Below are 20,748 nucleotides of genomic sequence, written 5' to 3' on the forward strand. Positions count from 1 at the left end.
CCATTATTAGCGAATTAGAAAAGAAGAGGACTAATGAACTGAATATGCATTTTTCAAATAGAGCCAACAAATCCAAAATACACAAAAAATGTGAAAATAGAGGACAGATAGGTTAATTGGAAACTAAAAGGAATATAGAAATGATAAAACTAAAAGCCAATTCTTTGGAAAGACTAGAAAGAGGACAGAAAATAAAATCAGGAAAATGGCAAAGGAGCAAGGTAGAAACCATCACAAAACCAAAAGAAATAAAAAGACTTAACAGAATCTGCTAAGCATGTTTCTATATTAATAAAACTGATAGCACCAAAAAAGATTATAACCTTCAAAAAATATGAAATATGCAATCTAACAACACTTAAGCAGTCCAATCTCAGAAAAGGAAATAGAACTAGCTGTAAAGGGTGGGAGGAGTCTTAGTCCTGATGGGATTCAAAAGGGAATTTATAAGTCTTTGAAAACAACAATTAATACCAGTACTTTGTGAATTATTCTCAAAAATTGAGATAAAAAACATTCTATTAAACTTTTAATGAGACAAAGTCTTCGTAATTAAACCAGAGGAGGACAAAGCATAGAACTATATCGATCAAGAGCAGTGCAAAAGCTTTAAATAAAACCTTGTCAAACACAGTACAGAAATTCATCTTTAAGAAATCATTCCTTTTGACCAAATTGGATTATACCGGGGTTGCAAAGGTGGGTTCAGAGAGAAAAATGTGCATCCAGAGAAAGAACTAGAAAGAACTAAGTTTATATCCAGGTGGAAGCAAAATACCTGATCTTTTTCATTCTCTTATCTGGTTTTATGTCCTCTTTACATGTTTAAATTCTGGTACATTCTGTCCTTATAACCTGACCAATGTATAATGTGAAAGTATTTACAGATCCTATACTTGACTATAAGCCGCCATGGGGGGGGGGGGACAAAATATGAAATTCAAGGAATTGTGGAATTGAATCCTGTAAACTCCTGTAAACTAAAAGGAAACAAACAAATTAATAAAAAAAAAATGGGGGGGGAGGAAAGGTGGGTTCAGCATTAGGGAAATAGTCAAAATAATTATATTTTAAAGCCTTTGACAAAAAGAAAACTCACGCATGCTTTTTAAAAAAACCTACTAACTATAGACATAGAGGAATCTTTTTTTATGTATACACACACACATATAAATTATCTGCAACCAAAAGTAAACATCATGTGCAATAGAGATAACAATAGAAGCTTTTCCCATAAATACAGGAATAAAGTAAAGGTTCCCATTTACTGCTGTTATTTGGTATAGTTAAAGAAGTGCTAGCAATAGCATTGACAGAATGAAATTAAAGATATAAAGATAAGTAAAGAAGGGGTTAAAATGTCCCTATTTTTGTTGGTTACACAATGATTTACTTAAAAAATCCTAGGGAACCAGCAAAGATACAAAATGAAATAATTACTATTTTCATCAAAGTAGCAGAACACAAAATAAGCCTATAGAAATCAATGGCATTTCTGTATAATAACAGCAGAATCAAAGAGGAAAAAAAACCCCATTCAAAATAACTACAAAATGTATAAAATATTTGGAAGCTGATATATAGAATCTCCTTTACAGACTGATTTTTAAAGAAATAAAGAAGAGCTTAAATGGCTAAAGGAACATTCAGTACTCCTGGGTGAGCCATGCCCACATATAGTAATATAGTAAATACAGTAAAAATGCCAGTAGTACCAAAGTTAATGTGCAGTTTTGATGCTATACCAATCAGACTGATCAAAAGAATATTTTACAGAACCAAATAAAGGGGAAGGAACACAGGTGGACATTTATGTTAGGTTAAAAAAAAAAAAAGCTATCCAGAAAAATGCATTTAGAAAAAGAGACTGTCTGCTAAAAATAAGAGCCATTCACCAATGGATTCATGTTCAAAGGATATGAACACACAGTTCTCAGAATTGCAAACTGTGTGAACTATAAAATATTGCTCTGAATCACTAATAATAGAAAACTAATCAAAACAGCTCTAAAGTTTTACCTCATACATAAGAAATTGACAAAGATGACTGAAAGTGTGCATGGAGGTCAGCAGAGTTAAATTTTTAGGGATGTCTTTGTGGGTTCATTAGCCAGTCTATATGCAGCAGGGCTCAGTTTGTAAAGCGCTAAGCTTATATTCCCCCTCTGACACTTAGTCATTACGTGACCATGGTCATGTCACAATTTCTCTGAGCCCCAGTTTGCTCTGTAAATTTTTAAACTGCAATGTAAATTTCAGTGGTCATTAAGTAAGAAAATGAGAGAATCTGTGTTTCATCTTTGGGGGGAAAAGGTATCCACACCTTTTGATAGATAATCTTTTGACTAAATAATTCTTATTGAAGAAACTAGTACCTGTAAGGTGGACGAGAAGAATTTAATAAAAAATGAGTAGTGTAAGACTTAGGCTTAAAATATTTCTTAAAGGACTGAATAAAGAAATAGATGGATTGCTTATCAAGCTTATGTGTGACAGAAAGTTAGAAAGGATAGATCAGACATTGGATGGTAGTTAGCATCCAAAAAGAACACTGGGCTAAACTTGCACATGGGTTCAAAGACTTAAATTCACAAGTATAAAATGGATATAAAAAATCTATATAGCAGTTCATTTTAAAAAGATAGGGGTGTTTTGATGGACTCCAGGGTCAGTGTTGCTCAGCATTGTGATCTGCCAACCAAGAACAATAATGTGATCATCTCCTTGCACTGTCAGGCAATATCTGTTGTGTTCAGTTCTGGGACTGCATCTTAATAATGCCATTGAGAGGAGAACATCCAGGGGAGCATAGCCAAGACCATGGAAGTCCTCGGTTAGTGAAAGTAGACATGAGGAGATTGAAAAATCCAAAACTTAAAGGATAGACTACTGTGGTCTTCAAGTTCTGCTTGGCCCCAGAGAGCAGCACGAAGAGTGAAGATTGGAACTTTCAAAGAAGCAGATTTGGTCCTGATTAAGGAAAAACCTATCACACTATCCAGGAATACTGTGCACTACCTTGGGAGGTGGTGGGCTTCCCCTCCCTGGAGGTGCTCAGAGACCATATGGCCTCTTCTGAGCTCATAGCTGTGCAGCTAACTCAAGCCTTAGATCTTCAACACCTTTCCCCCTATCCTCCCCCCCAAGTCTTACTACATAGAGCAAAATGTGGGTGTCCGGCTCCCTCCACTTTCCATCTGTGGCTCAGCTTGGTTTCAACTCTAAGGAACAAGGTCTCCTCAGTCCCCCTGTTGTCCTCCCTTTTCTCAGCTTCCTGTTCTGCATTGTCTTCCTCCATTAGAATGGAAGCACTTTTTCTTGTTTCCCCAACACATAGAGTAGTACCTGGCACTTAGTAGGTACTTCATAAATGTTGATTGAGTTGAAGAATTGTTTAGAAGATTATTTAGAACTGGCATGGACTAGATTGTCCTCTGAGGTCCCTTCCAACTCTGAGGTTCTGTAATTCTATATAGAGTGGATTCTCTAAATCGAAAACATACAGGTAGCTAGGTGGCACAAGGAGCACCAGAAGCAGTCTGGAAGAACTGAGTTCATGTCCAGTCCCAGACAATAGCTGTGTGACCCTGGGTTAGTCACTTAACCGTGTTTGTCTCCATTTGCTCATCTGTAAAATGAGCTGGAGAGAAGAATGGCAAACTATTCCAGTATCTCTGCCAAGAGAAACCCAAATAGGGTTACAGAGTGACTGAAATGGGAGAGGTCAAAGAACATATGCTATAACTTGCTATTTGCTGTTTTTCCATCATTGATATATTTCCCAAAAAGGATAAAGATGAAGGTTTGATGTGAAATGGTATAAAAAAAATACTACCAAGGTTGAAATTCAATGAAAGCCAGGAAATTCCGGGTTTTGCTCTTTTTGTATTTCTTGCATATTTACTGCCCTGAAGCCTAGCTTGTTTACCAGCAGTGCGGATTTCAATAAAGTGCTATATTTGTTATGTATGTGTGTTGCCAGAGATGCTGTTGATATGAAGGAGTTGAATGCAGTAGCTTTGGGCTTTTATCAAAATAATGTTTTAATCAGCTTTATAAGGCATTTGAAATTAACCACAATCTGTAGTTAATTTAAATGCTTTGTGCAGCATGGAAGAAGAAATCTTTTCTCCTGAACAATGAATTCATAAACAGACTGTCAATTTAAAATAAAGTTAATGTTTATGGAATGTCCAAATATGAGTTAACACTCTCTGCTCACATCTATCATGAGATTTGGCAAGTGACAAATATAGAATCAGAATCCTACATGACCTCAAGTCTACTATTCCAGCCACTTCAGGAAGCATGAATCCTCTACAACATCCTTTTAAGAAGTGTCTGTTTGAAAAGTTTATATTTCTTATATTTAGCCAAAATCTGCCCTTCTACAACTTTCTAGTTCTCTTTTCGTGGGACAAGTAGAATAATTTGAAGACTGTTCTGATGCAAGTTCCCCCACCCCTAATATGTACTCTCTGAACAGATCAATGTTTGAATCCTTTCCTAGCACCTTACCTTCTAGTTTTTCCTTCCTCTGAATGTGGTGTAACCTGATTTTGTCAGTCCTAAAATGTGGGGCCCAGAATTGAAGGCAATATATTAGATATGGTTTAGACCAAGTTATAGGACCCTACTTTTCTCTCTAAACTTTTTGGAATCTTCCCTAAGGTGGGTGGACGCATGCCCCTCCTTGTAATATTACAGCTTTTCATTACTGGTCCAAGTCAGGTCCAGATTCTCATTTCTATTACAGGGCTTCATTTGTATTTTGAATGATAAAGTAGCTGTCATTTCAAGGTAGGTGACCTCTAGGAGACCTCCAGATGATTGGTCACCCTCACCACAAGCCTGGCTTTCCTCTGCATTAGTGTTTTTGGAAAATGTTTCAAAGATCTACAATTTACCAGCTTATACTCCCTGATAGTGACAATTTTTTCCCATAAAACCTAATAGTCTACACTAGAACTTTTCCAGGACACTACAGATATTCATGTGTTGCTCACTTTTGGACAGTTTTTAAAGTGAATTTTATTCTTCCCTGGAGGTTCTTTTTGGTTCCTTACATTTTCTACAGCTTCTTCAGTAACAACTGCTGCTGTTCTCAGTTTCTTTTTAAAATCAGAGAAGAGTTTAAGGAGTGTAGTGGTAAGATGATCCTCTGATCTTGGAACTGGCCGGCCTAAGCCGTCATCTCATCTTGCCCCTTCCCCCTCATTTAACACACTAAGAGTCTAAGAGGCCACTAAGAACAGCCCTAAGAAAAGCTCTGGAGGAAAAGCCACCCAAAAATGTTGGTCAGACCATAACTTGGGAAGTAAAGATGATTCTCTTTTAGTTGACCCTTAAAAAGTCAGTAGTACGTGTATTTATTTTTTAATGTTTAACTGTACCCATGAAAGATTCTTGCTACTTCCATTCAATTCAGTAAACATTGTGAAGCACTTATGTTACAAAGACAAAAATAGTCCTTGCCCTCGTGGAGTTTATATTCTGTTGATGGGATAACACAGTGTGTACATAAGGAGGAAGAAGCCCAGTGCTGTGGAGAAAATAGGATGGAGCCTGAGGCCTGTGTTTACATTTTGGGTCTTGGTTTCCTCATCTAAAGTCAGGAAGGAGTGGCTAGAGGGCTTCTCAAGTCCGTCCCAGCCATTAAATAGGGATGTTTGGGCATAAAGTGCTTCAGGACCTGGGAATCCATTGGTACCAGGTACTAAAAATCTCTTTTACCAATGCAGATCAGCAAGATTCTGCAACTTGTAATGACAGTTGGGAGCCTAAAAAGGGGAGTGACTTAAGGAATGGGTTCACATAGCATTCTCAGGGGCTCACTCTCCATTACACCCTGCCACCCTTCATATTTTTGTGCTGAAAAAGGAGCGAGACAAAAGACCCCTTAGAGTAAAATTTGGAAGTGGATTTTATTTTCTACAGGACTCTTAGGGGTCAGGCCCAAATCAAACAGTGGGTCTGCACGGACAATGTGCCGATTTTCAAAGTGACCCCATGCGTAAGCTGAGACTACAATCAGTGATTTAACAATATGTATTTGAATTTTCCTGCGCAAGCGAAGTTTACCCTAGGCTGAGGGACAGGGAACCTAGAATGGGCAAAGATCCGGCCAGGGCAGGAGACAGGTAAGAATGGGCAGAGATGTGGTGGGGGTGGGGGTCGGGGCAGGTAAGAAGGGGCAGAGATGGGGTGGGGGCCGGGGCAGGTAAGAAGGGCAGAGATCCGGGGGGGGCCGGGGCAGGGGGGGGGGGGGGGGGGGGGGGGGGGGGAAGAGTGGAGTCATGTTCAACAACATCATCCAAGGGAAACTGAGAAAAAAACTACAAAGCCTCCAGCACAGTGAGCATTAAGCACAGTGCTCTCTGTAGCGAAAATGTTTTTATAAAAGCCTTGGAAGATGGCATATAGGCATGATACCTTGTTACTCTAGTTATGATGAATCCTGAATACAGCCCTCTGCCTTCTCCGTCCCTGACTCTGATCGTGTGTGAGCTGACCTCTTCATACTTGTTTTGTTCATTTCGTTTTACCTTTGAAAAACTGCAAAAAAAAAAAAAAAAAAGAAGTTGAAGAGCTAGGAAGAAGGTATGATGGGGAAGGCTTTTTAAAATATGTGCTTCATACTAACTTATTTGTTTATTCTTGATTCATTGTAAGAATCTGTGATAAAACTATTGGCATTTTTGTGATCCTACAGAATATAAATATAAATCCTTACAATGTATCCTTTTCAACCAAATTTCATTACAGTAAAAATAATTTACATATCTAAATTCCTTATGCTTTGTTTTACCTGTATTGTTTTTCTTTTCATTTACAAAATAATTCCAGTAGTTTGAAATTTTTCAAATTTTTTAAATATAGGATTTGCCATAAGGATTTAATTTTAGATTGTTACTTAGTAAAATGGCTACAGAATAATCATAGGTATGTGACATTAGATCTAGGAGGAACCTCAGAGTCTATCTCAACACATGTCAGAGTGGGAAATTTGAATCCAGGTTTTTCTGTTTCCAAGTTCAACATTTTCGGGTCTATCCGCATTGCCTCTCCAGGGTTGAAAGTATACACCAAAATCAGCAGCTCTCTGATGGGTTAGTACACACGTCAGCCATCACTATTCTGTATACCTGCTGATCCTTCACAAATATATGCAATATTGACTCCAGATTTTTGTGCATAGTTTTAGATGCACATGATGTTTTCTAGCAATAAAATCTCTCTTCTTTTCCTCTTGTAGCTATATGCAGGAGCTATTCTTGAAGTATGTGGATGAAAATTGGGGCGGTTCCCTCAAGTCCAGGGTGAGTAAAATTGTAGGATATGGACTAAATCCAAATGTGTAAGTTCATAGGGAGCTCCCAGGTTGAAAACTTTACCAACCAATGGAGACCTACAGTGGTTGTACCTCTTATAGTCTTAGAGAGATGCTGAAGGCACTGAGCATCTAAGCATAAGCAATAGGGTTGGACAGAAAGAAAGGCTGTATCCAAACAGACTAAAACCAAGGCCTCCTGACTCCAAGGCCTGCACTTTATTGGTGCGTTTTGACTAAAGTAAATCACTTAAAATAAGCAAACATTTTTTAAGATAAGTTGTACATATTTCATGAAATGTTTCTCAAACCCGTTCATTTATATTGCTAGTGATCTGGAAGCCAAACAATACATTGTTCCTTGCTTTATAAAAGGACTTCTGTTCAGATTCATTTAAGTAGCACATGCATACCTCAGCGGTAAAGTAGGAATTTTATAGAACTCTCTCTTTTCTCTCTAACCACCATAACAGACCTAAAACATACATCTGCTCACAGTCTTTCAATGGCTCCAAATTGTGTGTGATCAAGCACAAACTCCTTTGCCTGCATAGCCTTTAAAGACCCTCCACAGTCAGGGATCCCACCTCCCTCATTTCACACCATTCCCCTTGACAGCCTCAAGGTCCTGGCCAGTCCTTCAAACTTAACATCCCATCTCCACATCTCAGACTGCTTGTTGCCTTTAAGGTAGACTCCGGTGCCACAGCTGTGGAGCCTTCCCATCCCTGCTCATGCCAAGCCCAGGTGCTTAGACTCTTTCTCCTTATTTACCTCTTCATGTATATTTGTGCCCTCTCTCAGGACGAGGCAAGCTTCTCAAAGATAGGCACCATTTTGTTTATGTCTTTATTCCCAGGGTCAGCAGAGTGCTTTCTCTGTACCTGCAATTTTATTCCTGTTTGTTGTGAGGTGAATTCCCAAGGGTTTTGGTTACAGAAAAAGGGTTTTAACTTGTCAAAGAGAGAATCACAAATAACGAACTCCAAAGGATATTCATTTGGAAGAAAGCAGCTTATGTGGAAATTTTAAGATTTTAAGGGTGTATTTGAGCTACGAAAAGGGCACAAGATTTTCTGCTGCTGCCCTTCTGGTCATTTGAAATCTATTAAACAGAGCTGAACTTAGCTGCAGTGCTACCACTATCTGCAGAATGCCAGGATTTTTAGATTTTCCTGAATACTTGTGTGTTAATTTCATATTTTCATGCTAGCTTCATTCCTGCCTGATACCCAAAGTTACACAATAACAGGATTCATTTCTGAGTTCACTGTGTTGTTAATTACCCATTTAGCATATACATTTTGTTGCTGGCCTAGAATGCTGTTGAATAAAATATCGCTCATTTTTGTCCCCTAAATCTAGCAAAGTGATAGTAATGGATTCAGCCACGCAGCGGGTTACCACGTTACTTGTGTATTACACGGCCTTGGGCCCTGTCATCACTGTTTCAACATGCACATTCCACTGCAGCTCAGTATAGGTCAGAAGTGTCTGAAAGGCCTTCCAGAGAGGAGCCCTGGAGCCGCATTAGTGAGCTCACCGTGCTGTAATAAAGAGACGAGATACTTCCCTTCACCTGGTGTGAAACACCTACACTCAGCAGGACACACTGGAAGTTCCTTAGCAGAAACTGGTGAAAAATAGAGGATGAAGGGAAGAAAAAGAATAAGAGTGATAAAGGGGGGGGGGGGGTTGCTAAGCGTTTAAAGGGATTAAAGTGACTGAATAAGAAAAATTTATTCCAGTAGAATATAAACTCCTTAAAGTTAGGGATGTTTTTTGTTTTGACTTTTTATCCCCAGTGCCTCTCACTCACAGTAAGTAAAACAGCTTGATAAAATTGAATTATTCTTGTGTGTGTGTGTGTGTGTGTGTGTTGGAAGGCAGTTGGGGTTAAGTGACTTGCCCAAGGTCACACGGCTACTTTTTGTGTTAAGTGTCTGAGGCAGGATTTGAACTCAGGTCCTCCAGACTCCAGGGCCAGTGCTCTATTCACGGCACCACCTAGCCGCCCCCAAAAGAGGAGGTCTCTCTTTTTTTTTTTGCTTTTTGGAGGGCAATTAGGGTTAAGTAACTTGCCCAAGGTTACATGGCTAGTATTTTTGTGTAGGTGTTAAGTGTCTGAGGCTGGAACCGAACTCGGGTCCTCCTGACTCAGGGGCCGGAGCTTTACTCACTGTGCCACCTAGCCACCCCAAAATTGTATTATTCTTGATCTAGAATACTTCAGGAGGATAGAGGTAGAACTATATTCTAACTTTGTGAAAGGCAAAATTTAGAACCATTAGGCAAAATGCAGTGGGGTCACAATGGAGAAAAAACCTAGATTGAAAGAGTCGATGAGATAATCTTGCAGTATCCAGACCTATCATTAAGCCATATTGGTCCTGTTGTTGGACAGGGAACCTGTAACAAAGATAATTTGGGGGCATTTCATATGCAGACTGTAAACAGTTGCAAGTCAACATAAAATACATTTCATATTGGATTAAGCTCATGTTTTCATTTAATAGAGCCTAAAACATAAAAGCATTCACCTCTAACTTCCCCTGCAAAAGAAAATATTCACCTTACATGATTTTTTTATTCCTTAGATAACTTTAATCTCAAAATGGTACTACCATTCAACATCTTGACTTTTCTTGTCAGTCAGTCATTAAGCATTTATTAAGCACCTACTGTGTACTAAACACTGGGAATACAGTGAAAGGCAGAAGACACTCACTGCTCTCAAGGAGCCCACAATCCAATGGAAAATGCAAACAACTGTGTACAAATCAGTTACATGCAAAATAAACCAACGGTGTCACCAACTGAATGAAGAGGGCCTGGGCTGTTTCTGTCAGCCTTCACTGTGATGGGCTTGAAGACCTTTGCTTTTTAATTGCGTTGATTTCCATCTAATAATTTGCTATATGAATTTTTTTTTTACTTCAGGATTTTCGATTTTCACTCGCTTTGGTTTTCATTCAAAGTAATTCGCCGCACTATTTAAAATACCTAATTTTATGCCTTCGATAATTAGCTTCTGCAACGGATGTTGGTATTCGGTCTCTAAAGTTTTTTTAAGTATGGATTATCAATATCTGTATTCGATAATGTTTCACATGTGCCCTTAGGTAACTGAGAGGCAGAGTGGTTCAGGGTCAGGAGCATTTGGGTTCAATTCTTGCCTTTGGTACTTACTGACTGTAGAGCCCTGGGCCTCTCAGTTAACTCTTCAGTGCCTTCAGTTTACCCATAAGTCATAGAGAGGTACAGTCTGTAAATCTAAGTTGGTAAGGGGTATTTTAATCCTAGGAGTTCCCTATTTAGAAAATCACAACTCCTTCACTTTCCAAATAGATATAATTTTGTAATCTGTACAGTTTGAAGACTTTTATTTTTATGTTAATTCCAAGTATTTTGCCCTGTAACTTAACTTTTAATGGTGACCTTTCCTATAAATGGAAATTATTCTAGTCTTCAAATATATTTAGTATAGTTCAACATTTTTCTGAACATGTAAATGTTCTTTGGATTCCTCAGTTAGAATTTTCACCTTACTAATGCATGCCAGAGTGAAATTATGTTCATTGTTTATATAAAGCAAGTTCTAGCAAGATGTGTTTTAATATGGTTGATTTTAGCAATAATTAGATTAAACACTTAAAAACAGTTGAAAGTCTCCATCTCACATGCAGATACTGAATTCATTTTGTTGTCTGTCAGCAGTGCTTCCTATTCTTAAATATTAGATATCTTCCTGGTTAGAAATAATATACACTTCTGTAATTAGAGTAATTAGTGTATCGTTGTCCTAAAACCCTTCCCAACCTAACCCTATCTTAATTTCTTTCCCAACCTTCTTATTGTTCATCGCCAACAGCACTCTACCTTCTGTCTTTAAGCTTGCAGAACTTCAGCTAGCTTTGTCATCCAAAATTAATTGTAAATGAATGTCCCAGCTGTCCCAGATGGGGATAAAAAATTAAAATCTCAACTGGTTTTTAACCACATTCAGCCACATCAGTGACAGTGGCACTCAGACATTTTCATTAACCAATTCTCAAAATACCGCTGCCTGAAATAGAAGGGTTTGTGGTTTATCTTGACGTGATTGGTTGGGGGGGGGGGGTTGAAATATAAGAGTGTTTATATTAAGTTTAACTTAACTATTCTGTGGCAGTGGCAGCAAAGGAAAACATTGTGAAGGGAAAATGAACATTTCTTCTGTCACCTACCAATTCATTTGGTTTATGCCTTCAAAGAATCTTTGTCTCCTTTATTCACTTATTATAATCACAGAATTTTACAACTGGGAAGAACTCTAGAGATCATTGAAGCCAGCCCCTTTATTTTACAGATGTGGGAAACTGAGGCTTTAAAAGATTAGATGTCTAACTTAGTGGCAGAATAAGAATTAGAACCCAGGTTTCCTGACTACCAGCTGAGGGTTTTTATGGTGTTTCTTTTTTTGTTTTTTGTTACTGTGCCCTTCTTGTTGATACAGAGCACTTTTTCACTCTTTCCAGCATAACACGTTTTTGTTCCCCTGTTTATATTCCAGTTGTCTAGACCATGTCAAATTCCACAGAACTTCCAGCCACCCCTTTTCATAGCTTATTTCACTGATAAAACTTCAGCACATGTATTACCTGCTTTTATATTTTAGAAATCTAAATGGATCCTAAGTTACAGACACATTTTTTGTTTTTTTTAAATATTATTGAGGTACTGCCTGATATGGTTTCATTTCAAGCAAACAGAAACTTTTTTTGTTGGTTGCCTTTTGGCAGCAGTACAGTCTGTACAGATATGTCTTCAACCTTTCAACTTGGATTTTTACTTCTGTTTTACTACTAGCAAGCCTGAGAGCCTCCAAAAGTTAAGGTTTCACTTTAAAAAAGAAGCACACTGGACAGAGCGATGAGATCAGGGCTATGGAATCCTAACCGACACTTGTGTTCCCTTGAGAGCCCCATGAATTACATTGTGATAAGAATCACAGAAGTACAAAAAGCCATGAGTATTTTATCTTGTCTTTCATCATTTCTATATTTGAGTGCATCAAAATATTACTGACAGTGCTGCCTGAATAACTGTCAAGTAGCTAGAGTAATTGATAGAAGAACATCTTCCAGAAATAGATGCTCAGATTAATCTCTTCTCTGAGAGAGACTCTTGCACTTATATCATTGACAAGACTGTTTTTAAAAACAGCATTAAGTAGACTAGGAGATGGTCACTTGGTTACCTTCAGGGGCTCCATTTGCTAGCACAAGAGCTTTTTATATCTAAATTGTTCTTCCTAAATGCTTCCTTTAAAATGTATTTGAAAGGGGTCATAAACCCCAAAGTCTTTTATTTTGAACTTTTTCCTTTGATACTTTACAAATTTGGAGACAGAGTACAAGGAATTTGATTGCACTATGGGAATATGTGAACATTAGATCCAACATCACTCCAAACAAAGCATCCTGATTTCTTTTTTTTTTTTTTTGGAGGGGAAAGGCAGGGCACTTGGGATTAAGTAACTTGCCCAAGGTCACACAGCTAGTAAGTGTTAAGTGTCTGAGGTCGGATTTGAACTCAGGGCCTCCTGACTCCAGGGCTGGTGCTCTATTCACCGAGCCAACTAGCCGCCCCTAAAGCATACTAATATCACTACTCTATTGGTTATAAAGTTTTTGGTTTTTAATGCATTCTTTATGAGATTTTGCTTATTATTTTGTTATGTAATATTTATGGGAATTTTTTTTCTCCTAAATTCTATGTATTTATATTGAGAATTTAAATACAATAAATGCTGTATTCATTAATAAAGATAATTAATGTTAGTAAGTGAGGCAAGAAATGTATTTAGAGACCAATAAATTTGTTTATTACAGCTGATGTCTCACAGATAATACAATACTTCATTTCTGTAAATCTTTGGGAAAACCTGGTTTTCTAGCCATGATGGTGGTTTCTAACATAATATTCCTACTCAGCAGAGTCCTGGTTAAAATTGAGTGACAGACCCAGTTCTAAAACCATAAACCAGTGAGTGTTGCTCACTGACTCCCAACTGGGCCTTGCTTCATTCACTTCCATGACAAAGTCTAGTATTTACTGATCTTGCATTGGATACAGATTATACCAAACCAGAACTATAGTAAAGCCACTATAATGCGAATAAAATAGGCATAGTCCTGCTTTTGACAATAAGAAAAGTCTAAATTCTAAAGTATTTTAAATGTAAAGGAAGGTTTTATTTCAAGGAGCTTCAATATCAGCTGAATAATTTACTTCAGTGAATTTATCAGTTATTGGGATTGTAGATATAAATATAGGTAATAGTAATAGCTATAATACATGCTATTTTAAGGTTTGCAGTTGGAAAAACTGAGGCAGAAAAGTTAAGTAACTTTCCCAGGGTCACACAACTACTAAGTGGCCAGATTTTAACTTGGGTCTTCCCGACTTCAAGTCCAGTGCTCAGTCCACTATACCTAGAATTTCCAAATGACATAAAGCTAGGAAATTTATCTAATGATTATTGGATAACAAAATTGTGATTCAGAAATAATTCTTGGTAGTTGGAAAAATGAGCTACAAATAGCATGAAATTAAATAGTGTTAAACAAATTTTACATAGGTCTGCAAAGCTTGACTATACAGGATGAAGGAGGCCTGGCTTAACAACAGTTAATATGACTAAGATTTAGAGATTTTCGTGGCCTTCAAGTTCAATATGAGTCAACAGTGCTGTGGCTGCCAAAAAATAAAAAGCCAATTCCATTTTAGGCTGTATTGTTAATGGCACAGGACCCCCATCTCGGGCGTTAATAGCCCCACTATCTTCTGCAGTGACCAGGCCACACATCAGGAGCACTGTATTCAATTCTAGGGACCACAATAGGACCATTGACAAATTAGAACATGTCCAAGAAAACCGATGAGAGAATTATGGGGGCAAGGAGTCCCAAAATGAGGTCCTATGAGAAACAGTTGAAGGATCTGTGGGAATGGTTAGCCTGGAGAAGGGAAGACTGAGTTGGGAGTGGGGAGAGAGAAGGGGTAAAGGTTGGATATTAACTAGGAAGGGACATCCTCTGTTAAGTCTACAGGACAAAACCAGAAACAATCAGTTGAAGGACAGAAAAGTCACTTTGGGCCAGTGTAAGAAGCCTTTTAACCATGGGGCTTTACACAGATGGAATGGCTTGTCTTGTCAGATCAGTAGCTTTTAGCTGCTGGACATGGTGGAGAAGGAATATCTATCTGTGTGGTGTGGAAACTAGAGCTAGGTGGCATCTACAAAGCACCTTGTTACTCTGATCCCGAGGACGTGTGATCCAAGGCGTGACAAGGCAATATAGGTGTCCAAAGGAACATTGCTCTTGGGAGATGTGGATTTACAGCACTTTGAGTCTGGTGGGATGTATACTGAGCTGGAGTAAGGAGACCTTGGGTCAGAAGCTGTCTCTGTCACTTATTAAGTGTATGACTTCTTTGGGGAAATGGAGCCAGGTGAAATACAGTAGCCCATTTAGGTGGGTTCCAAACATATTTGAAAGGCAGAATTCAAACAGTAATTATCACTGTTTTGAGGTTACCTTGGAAAGAAGCCGATTTGACCCTATTTCATTTTAAAATTTTTATCCCTGATGTGGTTAATGATACTGAGGGCATGTTTTATAAAATCTGCGGATGATACAAAGCTAGGAGATATAACTAACTCACTAGATGGCAGAATCAGGATTCAAAAAGATCTGGACAGGCCAGAACATAGGGCCAAATATAATGTGAAATTTAATAGGAAGAAATACAAAGTCTTACGTTTGAGTTCAACAAGGCCAGGAAGCGAGAAGTACAGCTGGAAAGCAACTTGTCTGAGAAAGATCTGGATGCTGTTGGCAGAACAGAAGCTCAGTGTGAGTCTGCAGTGACATTCAGTGCAGCCTGCTGTCCAGGCATTGAGCTGTGGTCATTCTGCTGTGCTCGGCCTTGGTCAGTCCACGTCTGGATCATTATAGAAAATTCTGAGCACTTTTTACCCAAGACATTGATAAGATAAAGAGTCTCTGGAAGAGGGCAGCTGAGGTGGGGGCAGGGAGGGGATGGGCAGCTGGCTGGGGGTGTTTAGTCAGGAGAAGAAAGGAGGAGGGAGACAGGATGGCTGTATTCAGTATTTGACAGGCTCTCGTCACATGAGAGAGACATTAGACCTGTGCTGTTTGGTCCCAGAAGACAAAATAAGGTAACTGGCTAAAAGTAGTAAAGGGGCGGCCTTGAAACTGTTGGAAGAGAGGTGGTGTAGTGCAGTAGGAAGAGTTCTGGCCCTATAGTCAGAAGCCCCGGGTTCAAATCCTTCCTCTGAGGCTTATCTCCCTCGGCCTCCGTTTCTTGTCTGTGAATTGAGGGAGTTGGATGGTTTTTGAGGTCTCTTTCAGCTCTAAATATGATATGTGACTTCCTAACAATTAGAGCCTACGCAAGGACTGTCTTATTGTGTTTCCCCTCGACGGAGGCCTTCAAGCCATGCCGGGTGGCCTGGCTGGGCATTTTGTAGACAAGATTCTTGTTTGTGGATGGACTGGATTGGATCAGATCGCTTCTGGGATTCTGTTACGTCTCAAGGCTTCTCTTTATTCCATGTCTGTAACACAAGTGTCAGTATTCCTACAGTTTGGGTCATAGGATTATGAGAATCAAAAGAGGTTACGTGATAAATTCACGATAAAAAGTACTCCTAGTGACTCATTAAATGCCGTGTTACGTTCTCGGCATAATTCTGAGCCACAAAAGAAGTTTGTAAAAGGAATACATGTTCATTTAAGCTAAGTAGAGAATGATATAGATTATAATCAAGAATTTCATGTAAGTCCATAGAATAGCAACATGGATTATTTTTTTGTTTGTTTTTGAGGGGGGAAGGCAAGGCAGTTCAGGTTAAGTGACTTGCCCAAGGTCACGCAGTTAGTGTCAAGTGTCTGAGGCCAAATTTAAACTCAAGTTCTCCTGACTCCAGGGCCGGTGTTCTATTCACTATGCCACCTAGCTGCCCCTAGCAGTGTGTTTTAACTGTTCTTTGATTGACTCATTAAATCCAACAAACCTGACACTACTAAATAAAGACAGTACTGTATACTGTGTATGATCTAAAAGTCTGTATAGTCTAACGAAATATCCCTGTTATTTATCTGAGTGAATCCTCTGTGTCCTAAAAGTAATGTTTTTGTTTTGTTTTGTTTTGTTTTAATTTTAGCTTTTGTCAAGAGTGACAAACCCAAACTGTTCAGGGGGCTACAAATCAAGGTAAGAAATTTTTACCCATTTTGACTAAGGAGAGGGAAAGGACAAAAAAAATAGATCATTCAGAATGTAAACTTTTACTTATTGAAACAATAAATTATGTTTATTCAGTTCCCTTAAAATTAGATCCAGTGTCCTAAGGATATAAGTAATTTTAACTAATTAATGTTGATAGGAGTAATTGATCAGTTAAAACTGGAAGAAGATAAATTCACTACGACTAAAACCCACGTCCTAGACAAGGTATCAGTAATCTGTTAGGTTCATGGGTAGTACAAGGTAGCCCCTGAAAAAAAGATTCAGATTGACATGTTGGAAGGCGACATGTGGAAACAGATGTGGAACGCCCCTCATAATACAAAAAGGCTACTTTTAAATCCCTAAAATTGGCTTTGTGAACCACATAACCACACATTTTTTGTTAAAACTAGCAAACATGTTTTTGTGCTGAACACCCAAAATTTGCGTTCATATTGGGAGTTAAAAATCCCTGCTTGGATCAGTTTCCTCATTGGCAAAATTAGAGTTGGACAAACATGTATGACAATATCTTTCAGTGTAGTTCCCATGACACACAAAGCTACCTTGCAAAAGGGATTTATGTACCTGACTCCAGCAAACATATAAAAGCTCTCTTTAGAAGTGACCCTACTAGGAAAATTCAGTAGGAAATGTTAGCAAGCTACAGATGTTTCCCTGCTTGTCCTTACTGCATGGCTTTAAAGCCCCATTGGCTTCAAAATGGTTTTAGATTTGATCTCCTACTTCGTATTGGTTCATTTTCCCACTGAAATTGAACTTTGTCCAAGTTCTCCAGGAACAACTCATCCAGCCAGGGGATTTCCAGTTCCAGGAAACCCACCTGAATTCTTGGTAGGCTGTGGTAAATGGTCATACTCCCTCAAGAGGAAGAAGACTTAGTAACTTGATAGGATCCATCTGAAAGTCAAGCTGACAACTAAGGCCAGTGTGGACCCAGGGCACGCTTTATGTGCTTATAAGCTATGACTCAAAGTAACAGAAATCAAAAAAGATGTGCAAATTAAAAAAAAAAAAAAACGTGTTAAAGGGTCTCTGCTCTCTTGTTGGGTAGCAAGATAATTCATTTGCCAGTTTGATTAGTATTGCTGTTCTTGGCGGTCTATTAGTCAGATTCTCTAAGCTGCTGTCACTGACCTGTGAATTAATTTCCTATTGGAATGTAGACAAGTAGTATATATTGCCATTTTCTTATTTATGCAATGTTCTGTTTCAGGTAAAGATGTTTTAGCTGACTTCATTTTCAGTAAGGATTTGTGAAGGAAAAAGCTATTTATCCCTTTTAAAATCAGCCAGTTATTTTTAATGCTGTTGTACAGCTGACAACAATTGACTACAATAATCATTTTTTGTCTCGATTATATATTCTCACAGAATCCACTTGATACATACTCCTTGTCTGAATTTCAGTAGGACACTTAGGACAGAAGCAGGACAACGACCTAGAGACTTTGGCTAAAAACAGCCAGAGCAAACAGGATGGCAATTGACTAATTCTCCTCTCAATTGTAACTGAAACTCATTTGAAAAAATGTTAAATCTGTAAATAAAAGGGGACTTAAGTCTTGCAATTCAGTTTTACATTTTTAAAAATATATCCAAAGACTTGTCAGTATTTTATATGTTATAGTGCATATTTACCAAGTGGTTACAATAATCATCACATACAAAATATGCTGAATAAGTCTCTGTCATACTTGGGCATCTAGGGTGTGATAGTCGTCATTTAGAAAGTGAATTAAAAGAGTATAACCTGTGTCATAACCTCCCTGAGAGAGAAAGTGTGAGCTGTAAAGGAGACTGTAAGTGACACAGTGGGTAGGAAAGGCTGCAGCTAGATGGACAGCCAGGCAGGACACTGGGCAGGTCCTGCCTGTAGGATTCTGTGAGCACTGTGCTGGGGCTTGTTGGAGGCAGCAGCCCCATCACAATGTCCCGAGTCTCTGGAACACGGAGCCTATCCATTCCAAAGTCTTTATCTCCTCCACTCCTTGCACCAGGCCTTTCATACAGCAGGCACCGAGCACTTTATTGAAGTCTCTTTCATATCATGGCACAAAGTAAATGTGTCCCCCAAACTGGCAGTTTTTTTAAACTATCAAAGTGGCACAGAATCACTGTATAAAACTTGAGCTTTAAGAAGTGAATCACTTGATGCACAGCAGTCACTGCAAAATCAAATTCCCAAGTGAGTAGTAAGGGCATTTTTGTCCTGGGTTAGTCAGAGTCCCTTTGATACTATGTATGTTTGTGTATTTAATACCCTTTTAAAAAAATTGTATTTAGCCTTGTCTGAATATAATTGCGGAGTCGGGATGGGGTGGGGAGGGCACAAGACTCTTTGCTATCAGAAATTGATAATCGTTCTCTTTTATGCAGTACGTTCTTGGTTCAGACCCTGTGCTGAAGCTGTTGGATGACAGTGGGAACATTGCTGAAGAACTAAGCATACTCAAATGGAATACAGATAGTGTAGAAGAATTCCTCAGTGAAAAATTAGAGCGCGTATAAAATAACGCTTTCAGTTTTGTCATATCATTTATTTTCTTCTTAAGTGCATTTTGAAGTACCGATCCTTGTAATCTTTAGTCACCTTTGAGCAATTGATTCCTTACTGTACAGCAGTAAGTAGTTGGCCAACTGTACAAAGAGTCTGTTTTAATCTCTCCTCACTCTGGTTATCACTAATGAAATGCTTTGTAAGAAACTTGTAATTACACACATACTAGAATTCATTGTAATTGGACCAGTTCAACATACCTTAGACTTTAAAACTAGGGAGGTGAATAAGGAAAGGATGACCATGTCTTATCTGTAAACTGTGCTCTGTCTTTATAAGCAAGGACTGGAAGTCACAAGCAGATAAGATGTACTAAGCCTCAACATTGCCTGCCAATGACCTTTTTGTTTTTGTGACACCCCAGCTTTCCTTCTTATAGAAATATTGTAGTTTATAATCAATGCTAATTCAGAAGACATTTCATCATTGTTCACAGATTCAGCATCTGTAGTGCTTAGTGAGACACTCTGAGAAGCACACGTTAGTGACGATCACACAGAAAACTCCGAGAGGGCTTGTGTAGATCCGATGTTTGGTGTAGTCTTTTCAGTGTTTGACTTTGCTACAGTGAATGAGTCAAAAAAAGATTCATTTATTATCTGAACTAGAATTAAAAAGTTTTCCACCTCTTGTCTCAATGTGAAATTCTTCAGGGAATTATTTTAATGCAATTTTTTTCTGCTTGAATGACACATTTTCCCCATATATATTTTAGCAAGTCTTAAAATATACTCACATCTTATTTTTAGCAAAATTCCCAGAACCACTGTGCTACTTTGAAACATCTAACAGTTGCCATTGTTACTTTATATGTTTTATACTTTACATACTTTACATGTTTATGGTGGTTTATGTTTCAAAGCCCTTTACAACACATATTTTAAATACATTAGATAATCTAAATTTGTAACCTAAAAGATTAAAAACATATAATGCTATAGAATTTGCCTCCTATTATCCCTGAATCATTAAAAGATCATGGTCTAGATTGGAGGTGTCAGACTTTGTCCTGCAAAACTCCCCAGTGCAACTATGAAAGAACCAAATTAAAATATGATTGGGAAATGTTTACCAAAATAAATAAAAATACATTATGACATAGATTGTTAATTTGTAATTTTCTGAGTCAGCGTCCTGCCTTCCATTTCTATTTGAGTTTGACATCACTAATCTAGACACAGAGGTTCCCAGAGTGGGCTATGCCCCCCACTAAGGGGCACTGGAATGATGCAGGGGGATCAGTAGTAGCCTTGGGTACAATTGGAGGGTGCTGAACAAAAATAAGGGGACAAGCATAAGAAGAGAAGAAAAATTCGAAAAACCCTTTGTACATGTTCCATCTGTTGTGTAACAGAGTTAAAGTCAGAATGATTACATTATTTTCCAAATAAACACACATTTGTTTATTTGGTTACTGCAGGTTACAACCTATCAGTGGTCAAGTTCACTGACAGGTCTTAACAAACGAGTGTTGGCAGGTGAGGATATTGCCCATTGTAGGGGAGTCTAGCATGCATTGGCAGGAATATGTGCCTAT

At 38.3% G+C, this 20,748-nt stretch overlaps 1 protein-coding gene across 1 annotated transcript in view; it reads left to right on the forward strand.

Moving 5' to 3' along the window:
* Positions 1-20,314, forward strand: part of SELENOF (selenoprotein F) — a 44,084-nt gene extending 23,770 nt beyond the window's left edge. The window contains exons 3-5 of the mRNA XM_069094558.1: positions 7,256-7,319; positions 16,566-16,615; positions 19,031-20,314. Coding sequence (XP_068950659.1) covers positions 7,256-7,319; positions 16,566-16,615; positions 19,031-19,162 — 246 coding nt within the window. The 3' untranslated portion in view covers positions 19,163-20,314. The remainder of the gene's footprint in view (positions 1-7,255; positions 7,320-16,565; positions 16,616-19,030) is intronic.
* Positions 20,315-20,748: the final 434 nt, after the last annotated feature.

The sequence above is a fragment of the Petaurus breviceps genome, unplaced genomic scaffold (assembly GCF_028583685.1).
Source record: "Petaurus breviceps papuanus isolate PSGF00001 unplaced genomic scaffold, PetGlider_PUasm1.0 220, whole genome shotgun sequence".
In the NCBI taxonomy this organism is placed as follows: domain Eukaryota; kingdom Metazoa; phylum Chordata; class Mammalia; order Diprotodontia; family Petauridae; genus Petaurus; species Petaurus breviceps.